Source organism: Alnus glutinosa, chromosome 5 (assembly GCF_958979055.1).
Source record: "Alnus glutinosa chromosome 5, dhAlnGlut1.1, whole genome shotgun sequence".
NCBI lineage: Eukaryota > Viridiplantae > Streptophyta > Magnoliopsida > Fagales > Betulaceae > Alnus > Alnus glutinosa.
In genome coordinates, this window is record NC_084890.1 from 27320436 (window position 1) to 27337671 (window position 17236).

The window sequence follows — 17236 nt, forward strand, 5'->3', positions numbered from 1 at the left end:
TTGATGTGATATAAAATTTGAGAATGTTTTATAGAAAAGTGAAAATGTTTTGTTTTGTAGTTGGCTTTTTTATTTGAATAATAATAAAAAATGATTGATGTGAAATAAAAAGTGTAAAAAAGTTAGAATGTTTTTTTTTAGAGAAGTGAAAAAAATAGAGGAAAAGTTTGAGTAGTTTGCCAAACTTTATATCCTATCAATAATTTTTTTATTATTATTTAAATAAAAAAAATTCACTACAAAATAAACCTTTTTCACTTTTCTATACAAATTCTTTTTACTTTATATCGCATCTATCACTTTCATATCACACTACCAATTTTTTTTTTTCCCTACCAAACAAGACAATGAAACTCAAATAATTTAGTGTATGCTACGCCAAAAAAAAAAAAAAAAAAAAAAAAAGAAAAAAAAAAAGAAAAAAAGTAAAAAGGGTAAAAAAACAGGAGAACTTGTCAAACACACCTATCTACGTGCGTATCTTGCACGATCTAAGTGCCAAATCTTTCACAACCCTCTTTTAGGAGAAGTACATCCTGTTGTTAACTCAAAGTGACAGAAAAGTCTTCTATAATTCCCCTAAAAGTAAAAAAAATAAAAAATAAAAATAAAAAGGTAAACTAACGGCCACAGATTGATTGAAAGTATTATGGGGGGGGGGGGGGCGGGGCGTTCGACATGACAAGTGACAGGGCAATGTGAATCTAGTTACACTTCCTTTCGCTCTTTCTTGCGGAACCAAAAGGCTGCACCCCACTCTGTTTTTTCTGAGTCCTACTTTTGTAGGACAGTACCCAGAGGTGCTCTGATTTCAAGGCCTCATCGCAGCTCGATCCAGTCCCAACTACCGACACGTGGGCGGCCTGGGCTGAATATCCAGTACAAAGCTTGGTTAGGGTGATGCCGTGTCCCCCCCTCATTCGTTCCTTTCCTTGTCGGTCAAATAATTGTTTGGTTAGGCACAGCTGTTCATGGTATCCAGGTTGTCCAACAACCATATCCAATATCAAGCGCCCTTTCCTATCTCTTAACTGTCTATTTCGGGCTTTCAATTTTATGATAATGGCTCCTTTGTGGTGGCCAATGGCCATGCCTAGGGCCGGCTCAACTCTTCATAAATTAATAATTGTATAATAAAAGTTTATTCTAAACAAAGATTTTTTAACGTTCCAAAAAAGATTCCCTCGAATGAAATATTTAAGGGAATTGCTGAATGGGAACACTCATCCGTCCTCCATCACCTATATATAATAAAAAAATAAATTTTATTAAAAAAGTTAGCTTTGATGGGACATCAAAGCCAACTTTTTAATAAAAAATTATTTTTTTACAATAAAATGCTCACAGGGGATGGATGAGCGTCTCCTGTGTAGCAAGTCTCAATATTTAATGGCCTAAATTAGATTTCTTAATGTCCTATTCCTTATAACTCCCATCCGGTAAAAAGTTAACAAATAATCTCTAATTAAGTCTTCAAATTAATAATTGTATAATAATATTTTTTTAAAAATTAATATAATAAAAGTTAATAATAATAAAAAAAAACTCTAATTAGGCCTCAATTATGGTAAAATCTCTAAACATGAGCTCGAGGATTAATTGACTCTAGACATGTGATCATTTCAATTCTTCTTGTGTATACAATTCATGTTCATAAAGAATGGAATTTCTTTGAAAGTTAATAATTAAAGCCCTCATCGTTATAATTTTTTAAAGTATATAAATTCTTGGAATGTCAACTTGTTCACTTTCTCCTTTTCACATTCATAAATTGCCAATAGAACATGAAAATTTTGTCTCCAATATGCTCCAACACTAAATCACTCTTCAACGCCCAGATTTATTGGTATCATATTCCAATACAAATCACTCTTTATAATTTTCAACTCTCTCTCTCTCTATCCCTCTCCTTCTCCCTCCTACAAGTCTTATTCTTTCAAGTTCTTAAATCAAGTGATAAGCCATTTTATATCTAATAAGTGATAAGAAAAAAAATCAGTAAAAAAAGGTTAGGCAATACGTTCAGGTTTGAGAATAAAAGTTCGAGGTAAAGTAAACTCACTATGGAATTACAAATAAACTTTCCTACATGATGTAACAGATGAAAATTGAAGATGTTCTCACAACAAGAAATGATATGATTTTCTGACATGATGTGAGTGATATTTCCAATGCTAAATTATGTTTTATGTACCAAGCATGTTGTAACTATGAAAGATGATGAAACAATATAGTATGTTATAATATATGGAATGAGTTATGATTACCATGAGAAGGGAGTCGGTAGGCAGTACGAATTACTCGGTAACGGGTTCCGATCTGAGTATGGCTACCTTGCAAAGAGGTGTCGGTATGTGTTATAGTTACTTGATGATGGGTCTCTAATATCAGTTACGGTTACTGTAATGCCTGAGAAATTAATTAACTTCATGTTTCATATCCCAATCTTATTTCACAAGAGATAAGACTCAGGGATCTCTATTCCTAAAAAAGATAATACTGCGCAGCGAAAACATTAAATGTTATACCAACATTAATTACAACCAGAGCATCTACTAGGAATCATTACATTAATTGAAATCACACTATGCATATCATCGATATAAAATATCAAAACTAAATCTTAATACACAATCAAGCCTCAAATACTAAGCCTATAACAACACCCAAAAGTTTTAATTACCATGAATGATCTTCAAAATCTTGCAATCAGTACTCAAGTATAACCGAATTGATATCACTACGGCAAATTACCGCTTCAGCCTTGAGGTCCATCTCAAAAATCCAACATATAAATGTAGTCCAATTATAAAACAATGTAGACAGTGACATGTTATAATGTAGTAAACTTAGTTATTTATAAATCGCATACATAAATGCAATGTAATAATTTGTCATTTGACAATGTCATCATAGATACAATATAGATATACTATATGTTTTAATTCATGTCATAACTAAACATCATATGGTCTACCCATATTGCTTTTTATTAGATGAGAAATGATCCATACACTCATTTCTCACAACAGCCCCACAACAAGCTGACGTGGCTGGTAATATTTTAATATTTTTTACAAAAAGAAAACAAAAGAAAACAAAAAAAATAATAAAATATTCCCAGCTACGTCAGCTTGTTGTGGGGCTGTTGTGAGAAATGAGTGTAGGGATCATTTCTCTTATTAGATATTAATCGGCTCTGATACCACTTGCTATAGAGATTGACACATTGAGGGTCCTTCAATGGAGATATGCTACCTTTACAACTTATGTACAACTCTTGTACAATTCCAATATGCTAGAGTTGTACAAGGATTATATAGAAGTTGTAAAGATATCATATCTCCTTTCGGTGAGACCATAGTATAACGAGTATAGATACCACCAAACCCAAAAGCTGAAGCCCTATAAATTTAAACTCAATTATGATATATTAACCACTCACACTTATGATATATTTCCACTCAATCATTTTACACTCACGTGTACACTCAACACAGTTATCGTATCTCCCTACACATTATATCCAATGAAATCTATATTAGTACTCCATAATAAAACTGAACACACCCATGACCACATAATGAAAATTGGATAGAATTTTTCTTCCTCTTCAATATTTCTTTTCTTAACTTGAAAAAAGAAATACAAAATAAGAATTAAATATTTCATAAAATCGAAGATAAAAAATTTATTGAAGAAAGTGGATTAATTATACAAGTAGGTCTAGAAGTAATAGAGGTTCAAAAATAAAAATTACAGCACTAATTAAGACCCATCTAAATAAACTAAGCTTCGAAAATAAGCAGATGAACATTAATGTAATGAGAGAGGTGAGCTAGCTTCAAGCCTCCCAACCAATTTTTTCTGCCTACTTCATAGTTTTGTGTGTGATGTTCGTGAGAGAGAGAGAGAGATGCCTTCCAAGAGAATTATTTTCATAGATTCTTTCTTTAGTTGACTTTTAAAATTCAAATCCCATACGGTATTTGAAGTCACTGGTTTGGAAGTTTTTTAAAATTTGGTCTATATCTATGACTTTCTAAAGCAAATAAAGACCCAAATATATATATTATATATATATATATATATATTCTTCCTAGTTTTGGGACGATCATATATTTTTCTTACCTAGCTTTGGGGCCATGGCCCGCCAGCTCCCTTAACTCCGCCACAGCCATAGAAAAGCTTTTGGGCCATATTTTGGTATTTGTGAAGAGATATAATTACAAAAAGGCGTACATTGGTAGCACACATGCATCATAAAAAAAAATAGTTGCATATCTTTTCATTTGAATCTCTTTAATTCTCCTCTTCTTCCTTCCACAGTTCCACTCACTCACTCACTCAATTATAAAATAGAAAAAGAAAAGTAATACATAGATAGTCGAAAAGCATATCCTCATTTGGTTGGGTTGTTGGAACCTGGACTTTACGGGAAATCACGTGCATGCAGACACTCGCGCAGACATGATTTGCACTCTGATAATCCTATGCTTGTTGCGCTGGTCGGCTGGTTCTTTACAGGACGTGTGTCGGCAACTGACGGTGAAACGTGGAGAGACTGGGACAGAGGAATGAGATTGCTGAAGCACGCGGTACTTCATAAAGGTTGGCAAATGGGACTGAAAGGATAAGATATGGAAATGATCGACACCTACGTACAGCATGCAGTCAGGTCTCGTCAGTCTTAAAAACCCCGCAAATATCTCGACATGCCAACACTGTTGCTTAGTACTGTAGCTTGTCAAGGTCTCGGTAGCTCATAAATCCAGTTCATCCACGCTGGAGCTCTGGCCCAATTAGGTTAGGTGGCAATCGAGTAAGGTGTGGCAGGCATTCAGTTTTATCCTAGCTCGTTTATTTTTGGGATTATGAATTGAGCAAATTAACTAGTGTGGGAGCATCTCTATCTTCTTTGGTAGAGATTTTCAGCAATATTTATCTGTTAAAGCTGGTCTCAGGAAATTCACTTATTTGTTAGGATAGGAGGGCTCCATATATAAAAGCTCTGCTCACTTTTTTTTTTTTTTTTTTTTTTTCTTCAATCGGATTGTGTTAAAATGTCACTTGTCCTAAAAGCTGATAGTATATAATAAATTTAATAAACACGTAGAATAAATGTGAGGTGAATTGTTGAATCAATATTTGAACTTATGACCTTAAGCTCTGATACCATGTAGAATACAATATAAACTAAAATAATATGAAAGAGGAGACAAAGCGGGAGCGGAAGAGACGTATGGGCTACATTTTGATCAAATTGTATTATAGTAAACTGTATTATAAGAGTGATGAATAAGTTGACCTAAACTAATTAAGGAATGAAATAAACCCTACAAGGAATATAAAGATTCGATTACTATCAAACCTAAGTGCGAAATATTTTTCTAAGAAAATAAACCAACATAATATAAAATATATATTCTAACAGCTAACAATTCAGATAAAAAATTGCTGAAATCCGAATCCACATAGAAAATATGACAAGTGACTAAAATTAGTAACATGTCTATTTTACACGTCAGTACTAATCAGTGGCGTGTTAAACTTTAACACGTCACTAAATGCCATTTAGCAACGCGCTGATTAGAGACATGGGCAGCAAGTCACTAAATTCTTGTTACTAAAATCCAGTTTTCTTGTAGTGCACCTCCCTAAGGAAGAGATCATTTATTATAACACGTCACTAAATGCCATTTAGCGACGCGCTGATTAGAGACATGGGCAGCAAGTCACTAAATTCTTGTTACTAAAATCCAGTTTTCTTGTAGTGCACCTCCCTAAGGAAGAGATCATTTATTAAAAAGAACTTAATAATATCAAGCGCACAGTTATATGTTTCATGTGAAAGAACTATAATGAGAAATTAAGACTACAATTACGGGGGTTGTAATAAACAAGTCAGCTAATATTAATCGTTGGTATTTATGTATGTTACAATTTCACTAGAAACCGTATCCTTAATCCTCCTCATTAATTTTGTGAATATAATGCCCAGTAGGTTAGGTGGCAATAAAGAGGAAAACTTCTAATTAAAGGATTAAAGCTTAATTACGGATGTGTTGGGTAAATGGTTGTATTGTAAAATTTTTGTTTGAATAATAATAAAAAATGATTGATGTTATATAAAGTATAAAAAAGTTTAAAATTATTTTATAAAAAAGTGAAAAAAAAAATAAAAATAAAAAATTGTATACGTACATATTTGAAATATGGATTGATTTTGAGCAGCTCTTCTAACATAATAGTAGTTTTGATTCTTATTAATATTTATGATTTACCTCAAAGGGCATTCAAATCAAATGAAAAAGGATAATTAATAGTGATTCGATTGATGACTTGACTTATGAACATTTTGAACTTTGTTTAGCTAGCTATATCAATAACACCTTATAACTTGAGTTTTTTTTTTTTTTTTTTTCTTGCCTAAAGAGAATGTGACCACATGCAAGTGTGGTGATTTACGTCAACTTATTTGTAACAGCATACACGCGTGCTAGCTTTTGCGAGGACAGAAAGTATATAGTATGATACATATGGTTTCAAATTGATATATATACATACACACGGGAGTTATAGCAATTAGTTGTTCAAATTGTTAGTAATTAACTGTTTAAATTACTAGTAATTTGAAGATAGAGTATATGTGAGATCCACCTGCATGCTCGGCTAGTACTTAGAGCACAACAACTTCTCTAAATTCTATTTCTTTCTCTCGATGTGGAAAAACTCTTACAAAATTGATTGAATTAGATTCCCTTATTGTTTCTTAAGTTTAGGAAATATGAAAACCAAAAGTAGTACTTAAGATCTAAAGAAGCAGAACTTGTTCCTTCACATTATTTTAATAGAAAAAACTCTCTTTGCTCTCTCATTCCTCTAATATTTATTTAAAATAATATTTAAATAATTTTTCTTTCATCTCTCTTTCTCTAATTAGTATAGAAAAATGATAAAAAGAAAAAGTTATTATATAGTGTATTTAAATAAGGAAGTAAAAAATAATTTTTAATACCTAAATTAATGAAAGTTCAAAAATAAAACTACGGCTAGTAATCTTATATGAACTAATGAACCCTTTTATATTAATTAATTACTTAATTTAAACAGTTAATTGACGTGAATCTTATCCATATATATTACATGGCCTACTCATCATGACCACCATCTTTGCACCTAAAAGGAACCTCGAACTTACCAAATAAGGAAATAAAGCCATTATCGAAGTTTGTATTTAGCTGCGTAGATGCACTAAATTTTAGGAGACAGACCGCATACGGTTAACCCATCACGTGTTACAGCCGTGGCCATTGGCAGCTCGTGGCATACATATATGGCTAACTCTCATCTAATCATCTTCCTGCTCATGATCCAAAATCACATTCCCCGCGCTGTCCTTTGTTCAGGATAGGGGAATTAATAACTGAATCCCTCCACGTACGCTCGTTGACGGATTTATGGGTAAGGGAAACACTGCCACGTGTTTTATATAGCCTAGTCATTGCAAAAAAGAACACGTAAGTCTAACTTAAAGGATAAAAAATCTAAGATGATTTGATTTTTTGAAATTAAGGGATTAGATTTGTATATGAATTTATTTAAATATCGGTAAAACTTTATAAATAAAACATTGTAGAATGTAGGTCATACGCCGAATCACCTTAATATTTATGTGTTTCTCTTTTTTTCATCTCTTTATTTTATTATCAGTTTCTATAAAATGCTCCTTCTCCCGAACTATAGGTGGAGCCAAACCGGGTGGCAAGGGGGGCAAGCGATTCTCGTAGCTCGTATAAATAAATGTTTCTTAAGTTTAAATAATTTAATAAAATTGTTCCATGTCCATTCTTAAAAAAATGCACCCCTGATCATCTAAACAATGACAGTCGTCATTGAACGTATGAAGTATGACATTCTAAAATTAAAGCCAGCGAGATTCAAGAAGGAGAGAAGGGAATGTGTGCTTAAGGTACTTGTCAAACAAAGAGCTTACGTAGAGTTAATAAGCTTCAAAGTTTTCAAAGTGATGGTGTTAACCTCAAAACTCAAAAGGCAATCAAGAATTTTTTTTTTTTTTTTTTTGGATGCTTAAACTTTTCAAACATATATAGATCCTCCGTATCTTCAAACTTCAATTTTCAAAGCGCTTAAATGTCCACATGTGACACACTTCTTCAAAACTTTCAATGGGGTTAAAACCCCACGCCAAGGGAACTAGCTAGCTGTTGTATGCTGGAGCTCAAGAAACAAAAAAAATCTACTATGTAGTGGAAAGACAGTGCCTAGAACAGAGCGAAAAGCCAGCCATTTTCTCCTTCTTTCAACACAACAAGCTAAGGGCACTCTCGATGTCTAAATGGATTATCTATTTACAACTTTAAGCCAGAATAGATAACAAAAGTGCTAAAAAGAGACTCCATCAATTTATGTATTCCAACTCTAGAATAAATTTTTCTTAATTCTATAAATAGTGCAACTTTACAAGTAGAGTTATACTATTCACTTATCTATTTTTTTTTTTATTCTTTATCTCTATCTTTTTAACTTTGTTTTTTTTTTTTCCTTTTTCCCTCCACCGCTCCACATTTTTCCTTTTTTTTTTCTTCCTTTATAGTGGAGATCTAAGGGAAAGTGTGTAAAGTAATGGAGTTATCAAGCGGAATCCACGTGAAAAAAAATACTATAATGAAAAATAATAATAATAAAATAATATAGAGTTAAGAATAGATAATCGGATGTATAGTGTATTTTAAAATTCATTAGCTAAACTAGATAAAATAGATTTTAATTAGCTATTCTAGATTGAAAAATAGATAAGCCTTTAGGAGTGCTCTAAGGTAGCCCACGTCCATAGTATTTTCTGCTTTCAATTTTGCAGTTTCACACGATCTCCAAGTGCCACTTTACTGCATATAGTTTCTCTATTCTTTTCTTTTTTTTTTTTAAAAAAAAAAAATAGGTATGGAATCAAATTTTTATATTTATTATTAAGAAATAAAATTATATATCTAAACTTTTATAGTTAATTAGACTGCTCTTTAAATTAAGTCTTGGTGAATATATATTTCTTTTTTACATATTTTAATTGTATAAAATATATAGTTATAGTTATTTGAGATTATGAAGAACAATAAATGATTCTATTAATTAAGTCCCCTCAATCAAACTCTAAACAAGCTCGTCGAGGTAGATTTAGTTAATCTACTAGTAAATCATTGCTTAGGAAGAATACTTTCTTATTACCATTCCAATGAGGGATAATGAAGAATCATGTAGCGACTTCAAAATATGAAAACTCAATGCGGACAACTGAATAAATTAACGTTAATTAGGCGTGAAAAAATAAGTTAGAAGTTATATTTATATGTTTCTAACGATAATTAAATTTTGTTGAATTGTTTATATATATATTTTGCTAGTTATATTTTCTAATAATTTTAATTAATTTTTGTTATTTTTTCCCATTAAAACTAAAATTAGGGCTCCGTCACCGCTACCATACAACGCTGCGCACTACTTTTTATATGCACTGTTTGCATGGGCGTGATATATAAGAGGCACGTATCTACTATGCCGGTTGGGCTGGCTGGCTGAAGCATGAAAAGTAGCTAGTTCTGGAGGGCCGATCTGGGCCTGATTTTCTAGTCCCATTTAACCTTGATACCTGCCATTATCCATATATAGAGGATCCCTGCCAAAAGAACGGCCGGTTTACACAACGGATACATTCAAATATAGAGGGTTTTACATGGAAAATCTTGTTTTTTCTTTTCTTTTTTCAAAAATTACAGGAAGCAAATTGGATAATTTAAGGTAATAGATAGTTATAAAATCTCCATATTTTACCTCAAGATTTCATCAGTTAGGTATTTTTTGGTAGAATGTGACGGTTTCTTCACGTTGTTGTAATTTAAAGGAGAAAGTCCACGTACTGATCTATAAAACTACCACTCAATTAATAATGTCTCCCTAAACTTTAAATTAAGACAATATCCTTTTCAAATTACCAAAATTTGTCAATATCTTTCCAATGATGGAAATATCTTTAATAAAATAAAAATTAAAAAATCTTAAAAAATAACCTATAAAAACAAAAATCATATGCATAATTTATGTGGGTGAAAATTTTATTTAACAACTACAACATCAAAACCGAATTTTGTTGACAAAAATATAATGATATATATGATAAATGTAAAACAATGAAGAAAGGTAGAAAAAAGGGGACAGTTTTTGGTCTCATGAGTCGTTACTAATTATAAGATTAACAACTTAAATGGATAATAATGCATGCATTTGTTTCTCAGTTTTTTGCTCTAGTAAAGAGATTGCAATATCCAAGATGCTTTTCTTCCTTCTCTAGGGACATGGGTAAAGGTCTGCTTGGATTTGCAATTTTAAAAAGTGTGATTTAAAAATAGAGATTTTTAAAATGTGGGATTTTAAAAAGTGATTTTTAAAAACGCAATTAAAAGTTTGAGAAAATTACAGTTTGACATTTAAAATCGCAGGTTCATTTTTAAAATTCTGCGTTTTCCAAAAAGTACTTCCTTGGTGCGATTTGAAAAGACAATTTTCTGCATTTTCAAATCGCAATTTTTTAAAAACGCAATTCCCAAACGATTCATTTTTTTTTTTTTTTTTTTGCAATTTAGTTTAAAATCGCACTTTTTGTTTATGAAATCGCAATCCCAAACGTACCCTAAGTAGGAATGCTCCGTGGAATCCACCGTATAAGATGTTGAGATTTGTGTATAAATCTAAAATAGAATAAAAGCGGAATAATAGCGAAAGTAAGAGAGAGAAAAGAGACAAAGAATTTATGTGATTCAGTCTATGACCTATATCCACATGGTAAAGTTCAAAGGGCTACATTGTGCTCAATAACTTGATTATTTACAATACATAGGTCCCTATTTATAATTGAATAAATAGGGACCTAAATCGACTTATACAAGGAAACACAAATCGACTTAGACTAAGAAATATAAATCAATAATATTATATTTAGAATAAATAATCCCCCCTCAAAATCAAGATGGAAAACGGAGGTCGGTGGTGAAGACTGACGGATGTTGCCAGAGGAGACAAGAGACTGGCGAGCGGCAGGTGGTGACAGCCGATGGTGTAGACTGATGAACACTGACTTGAGCCTGAAATTGAAAAATGAATGATCCATTTCTTCTTCTTCTTCTTTTTTCCTTTTTGTTTTTTTTGGAAAAGGGGCCGACAACCGGCCAAAAATTGAAAAGGGGCCGACTACGGGCCATAAAAAAAAAATGATGAGCACACTTGGGCGGTTATCGGTAGGTTCTATGGGCCTAGAACCGACTAGGGGCCGACTGCGGGCCAAGAAAAAAAGATGAGCCCAATTGAATGGTTATCGATTGGGAGGCGTATTTTGAATATATTCTAACATAAGATCGATATTTGAAAAAAGATTTTATTGATATCCTTTGGATGCATTATATGAAATTCATATAGAGAGGGACGTTTATATAGGATCGATGGAATCTTAGACTAGAGATAATTCATAAAAAAAGATTCAAGCATAAACCTATAAAAAATTGTGGAGATTATATCTCAGCTGCCTCAATCAAATCGTAGAGATAGAATCTATTAATTAAGATATAATGCACTATTGATGATCTAGTGATCTCATTTCAAGGTACAAATATTATCACGCGCGCAATGCCTGTGATTTGACTGATAATTAAAGGCGATAACCTGAGGTTGCGCACATAACATACAGTTTGAAACATCACTCTATATCTATAGGTATGTCCAATCCTCCTTCAATGATAGTTATAAACTTTTCCCACCAATTCTTTGCTTCCTCGTTGTTATCCAACATAGTATATACAATAGCCTGCAGAAGCAGAGAGATGGAATGAGGAGAAATAATTTTCAATTTTTGTTGAAATATTATATGTTTTTATGCGAACTTCTATTATGACATCTACAATATTAGAGTTTGTGATGCAATCGATCATGTCCTATATATATTGCGATTTCACCAATAGCGTTTCAGCTCAATCACTACCAAGAAGTTTTGTGTCAACAAGAGTTCTCAGTTTTATCTCTATTAGTTAGTTTTTGTTTTGTTCACAGTTACCATGTTTTAGTAGTCTTTGTGTTGTGTGTTTTATCTTATGTTTATTTGTTAGTCTTTGTCTTGTTCGTACAACTACTATGTTTTGGTGGTTTACGTCAAGTATGTTTTATCAAATAAGTTGGTGGGTTATATAAGATGGTGCAACGATGTTATAATTAGAGACCAGTGGATAAATAGATTGATTGAAGAGTTATTATTTCTCTGTTCGGGTGCGACTCCTCTCCCATTCTGTAGAAAGACTCTACGTACAAATAACCCATAGTTAATTAGCAAGTGAGACCCTGTTCATGTAGATCTATTTTTATTTTTTTGTTGGCCTTCGTTTATTTTAGATTGTTCCTGTGTAAGTTTGTCTGACCATTTTTTAAAACCTAACAAAAACTGTTAGATAGTACAATATGCAAATTTCTTTACTATTCAACATATTAAACTGTTGAGGAATGCTAGACCTCCAATCCTTTTAGTGTCCTTCTGGTGTCATTCTATACTGACATGACACCCTGTATTTTTTAATAAAAATAGGAGAGAGAGAGAGAGAGAGAAATCAAGTTGTAATTTTTCTTTATTAAAAACAGGCCGATGACATGTTAGCATAGAAGGACACTAGAAGAATCTCTAACATTTCTCTAAACTTTTAGGATATGCATATTTTAACATAACAAATTAACCCCACTACAATTTAAATTTTTGGATAAATGGTAATTAGGGAAAAAATATTTTTGTAAGTTTCTTTTTGTTCCAAAATATGGCTGCATGTAAAACTTAAGGAATAATTTGTCCAACAAAATTCATCTTAACAATGTGGAATGCATGAACCTTATAAAGATGAAATCGAGCATCGGAAGGGTGAAGTTGGTCCTTGAGACACTTATGAGCTTCTTCGTATTTTGCCTGTATAAGAAACATTAATTCAATCTTTACATAAACAAGAAATAATTGAGAAGAAATAAAATAAAGAAGAAAACGTACTTTACGGTCTAACCAATTAATCTATCTTGTTATTCGGGTTCTTTAAACAGGAAAATTTTAATTAAGGTTTGGCCAATATATATTGTTAATCAAGTTGTTAGAATAATCGTTAAATGATTAAATTTGTCTCATCAATTTAAGATTTATTTATTTATTTGGTATCATTACGTTAGGCCAGGTAGGATTGAATTAAGCAGCACTTCTTCTTTTATGGTTTACAAGTTGCCATTAAGCCAAAGCAACCAACATATATAAACGTTGTGTTTTGCAATAGATTATGGTCACAATAAATAACACAAACAATCACACACAAAAATTTACACGATTCTCTCGATATAAGGTTTGTCTATTTTCAGAGATAATCAAGAAGAAATTCAGTAACTGGAGATGGAATACAAAATAATGGCAAAAAAAAAAATACTCAAATTCTAAATTCTAATATACCAAAATCTCACTTTCACACGCAATATATAGAACCTTTTTCTGGCCTCTAACAAAAGAGAACTTTCTCTTTGTTCATCTTGTACATGTTGAACTTTGGGGCTTCTTTCTTGTGACGGCCAGAAGAGTACTGCCTGTGTTATTGTCCCAATGACAAAATTAAGAGCTAAACCTATAAAATATGCTCCTAAGAGCACTTCCAATGGCTTATGTATTTTTTAATCTAGAATAGCTAATCAAAATCTATTTTATTTAGTTTAGCTAATGAGTTTTAAAATGCACTATCCATCCGATTATCTATTCTTAACTCTATATTATTTTTTTTATTATTTTTCATTAATTTTTTCATTATAGTGTTTTTTTTCCATGTGGGTCCCGTTTGATAACTTCACTACTTTACACACTTTCCCTTAGATCTCCACTATAAAATGAAGAAAAAAAAGGAAGAACGTGGAGTGGTGGAGGGAAAAAGGAAAAAACAAAAAACAAAGCTAAAAAGGTGGAGATAAAGAATTAAAAAAAAAAATAAAAAATAGATAAGTGAATAGTATAATTCTATTTGTAGAGTTGCACTATTTATGGAATTAAGAAAAATCTATTCTAGAGTTGGAATATATAAGCTGATGGAGTCTCTTTTTAGCACTTTTGTTATTAATTTATTCTAACTTAAAGTTGCAAATAGATAATCCATTAGGAGTGCTCTAAGTCGGCTAGGTAAGTAGTATGTCGGTTAGGTCTTTTCGTTGAAAACAAAAGTGGTGCATTCAAACCCAAAGTATTCCCACCATAAGACTTTAAGGAATGGATGATCCAAGTCGAAAATTATAAGCACCAACTACATGTAGTTGCTATCCAGAGTGTTGTCTTTTGTGATTTTAAGGAAATAAAAGTTTGTGGTTGAGCAGTTGAAAATTGTAAAGTCTTAATACATATCTTTAAAATTGCAGTGCCATGCCAGAAGGCTTTTGTTTGCAGCAGGGGTCAGGGAAGTTACATACCTGAAATATGAGAACTTCTGCTAATGCTATGGACAAATTGTATGCAGGCTCAGGATCATCTTCACAATTCTGAATTGCTTGTTGTAGTAGTTCCTCTGCCTCAGTACCCTTCCTTGATCTCAATAGCTGCATTGCCTTCATCTACAAGCATAACATCGAACAAATAGTACAGCATGGTACATTGTTACTATTGCTTTCAAATTAAATGGTTCAGATTTTGGTATTTCAACATCTATCTCTTTTAAAATATGGTAAATATTGAGGTTATAAACATGGTAAATTCTTAATTGTTCAAAGCAATGATTGAAATTTGAGGAAAACGATGTGCAAGATAATGAAACCAAACATTTTTGTGAGGAAATCTACGTAATATAGAATACTTTAAAAATTCTAGAAAATCTTGATCCATCAGTACCTACTATCAACTATTAAGGATTAGTAGTAAATGATGCTTAATTACTTCTTAATCTCAAGTGAGCTGAGGGTAAATACTAGTTAGGTCAAAATGAATATGTCGCCTTTGTCAATATGCCTAAGGCTGAAGATCCCAACCTTACTCTTCATGAGTCCATTTCAAATTTGCAACAACTCTAATGTTCCCGTAACATGACTTGTTAATTAAGTAAGACTTAACACGTCTCCAAGGGATAGCTCAATCGGCTGGGGACTACACCTCATATAACGGAGGTCACTAATTCGAATTCCTCCTCCCCCTCTTGTGTGGGCATATAAAAAAAAAAAGAAAAAAAAGTAAGACTTAACACGTGAAATATTTAATTAATATGAAATATAAAGTGTAGAGTCAGGGTTCAAATTTATAATCTATACTCTGATACCATGTGAAGTGTAGAGTCAGGGTTCAACCTTAAGCTTGGCTTCCATTAGCGGGCAAACATAGTACGAATAAGCCAGCAAAAATCCAGTTTATATATATACATATATATTATTAATAATAAGATACCATACTAGATAGTACTTTTACTAACTTGTAGTAGAAACCTATAAGATGTAGCTTTGGAATGATACTGAGAAAAGGTGACTCCTCTATCCCTAGTTCAAATCTGATTTCAAAAGGAGTAATTTCAAGGATCTTCAGAAGTTGAATGTAAATTTACCTAGATACCGGTATACAAACTTTAGGTTGCGTCATTGCAGTTAAAATGCATTGCAAATTATTAGCAGGATAGGTGTAGTATTAAATCACTAGTTATCTCGAAAGATTAAGTTAATAGTAAGTGATGAATTTAATAATTTAATTTATATTCTAGCATTCTTCTTCACATTTGGAATTAAACTTTTTCTTAATAAGTGAGACCCAACACATGAAATATTTAATGGAAATATGAAGTAAATTGATAGAGACGAGGTTCGAACTCAGAATCTTCATTTTAATACCATGTTAAATTACTATCTGAAAAGCTTAAGTTAATAGGAAAATGTATATTTAATCATTTAATTTATATATATTCTAACAAGTAATTAGTAGGGAGAGAAGAGGACCTTTAGAACAGCAACATCTTCTACCGAAGGCCTTGAAGGGATGAGGATGAAAGTGCTCCCCTTTTGGAAGTCTATATTACTGGAGGCTAGGTAGGCACTCATATCCAAAAATGACTGAAGCGCAGCCTTCCCGCCCATGGGGAATGCTGATGCCCTAACAGATGGAGCTTTCTGCTTAATTATGGGTCTGGAGTCATGCCCCTTCAGCTGGCTTGTGGAAGCATTAGAAAGCATAAGAGAAGAATGGCTAAAGGTGAAATAGGGCCTGGTGGCCCTTGTAGTGCTCACTGTGGAAGGGATGCGTTGGGCCAGAGAGGGCAAGGGGCCATAGTGGAGGCAAAGTGCAGATTCCATGGAAGGTTTCTGCTATTAAAAAATATAGCGCAGGCTAGCCTTTGAAGAATTAAGGATACTTGTATTTATTGGTCATATCTTTGAAATTCTTTTTGATTCAGAATAAAGAGCCATTTAGGAGTGAAGCATGGTATCTTTTATTGCTTACAAAACCTGCAGTGCAAAACTGGCAAGGTATCTCCCTTTTGTCCTTCCACTGTCAATTTTATTCGTTTCCCAATTAGACTGCCAAACATGTGCAAGTAAGAATCTGTCTTAGATAGAGATATATTAAGGCCTCATTTAGTAACACACCTTCACCGTTTTCTTTTGAGAGGTGTTTGGTTTTATTTTTTTTACATTATTGTTTTAAATCTACCATTGAATATGTAGTTTCTATATGTGGTCTCCTAGATTCGATGGTTGATTTGTACATCTCTTGTCCATCTGTAGACAAGAAATGTGCAAGAGAATGAAATCAAACATTTTTCTTTCATTTTTCATTTCTACTAAAAAAGTAAAAACATTATATTAACAAACAATTTCAACAAAAAAAAAAAATCATAAAAAATTTAAAGCTAATTTCACATTTATTTCACATCAAAACATTTTTTCAACCAAAACACATCCGAAAAAATGTTATGAAACGCCACCTAAAGCATTGTGAATATTAACCCTTTCGAAATTCTTTAATACAAACTTTGGATATGTAGAACTCTTACATGAAAATCGGTTTGTAAGGGAATAGTGTCCAAGAGCTTATATAAACATGGTTAAGATTATTCTTAAGCCATGTACGATACTTAGAATCATAACATACTGCCACACTCCGCAACTGACGTCCACGGTGACTCACTCAATCGGTACTGACCCGATT

General features: G+C 32.3%; 1 protein-coding gene across 2 annotated transcripts; it reads right to left on the reverse strand.

Moving 5' to 3' along the window:
• Window positions 1-11100: 11100 nt before the first annotated feature.
• LOC133869893 (uncharacterized) lies at window positions 11101-16408 on the reverse strand. 2 transcript variants are annotated; one of them, XM_062306986.1, is made up of 5 exons: window positions 16027-16408; window positions 14527-14667; window positions 12935-13009; window positions 11731-11872; window positions 11101-11156 (listed from the first exon to the last, which is right to left on the reverse strand). In XM_062306986.1, exons 1-4 carry the CDS (start codon window positions 16378-16380, stop codon window positions 11765-11767), a joined length of 678 nt encoding a protein of 225 aa, XP_062162970.1. In that variant the 5' UTR covers window positions 16381-16408; the 3' UTR covers window positions 11101-11156; window positions 11731-11764. The 2 variants fall into 2 exon arrangements, with proteins under 2 accessions (XP_062162970.1, XP_062162969.1); XM_062306985.1 differs by lacking the exon at window positions 11101-11156 and having other exon boundaries at window positions 11621-11872.
• Window positions 16409-17236: the final 828 nt, after the last annotated feature.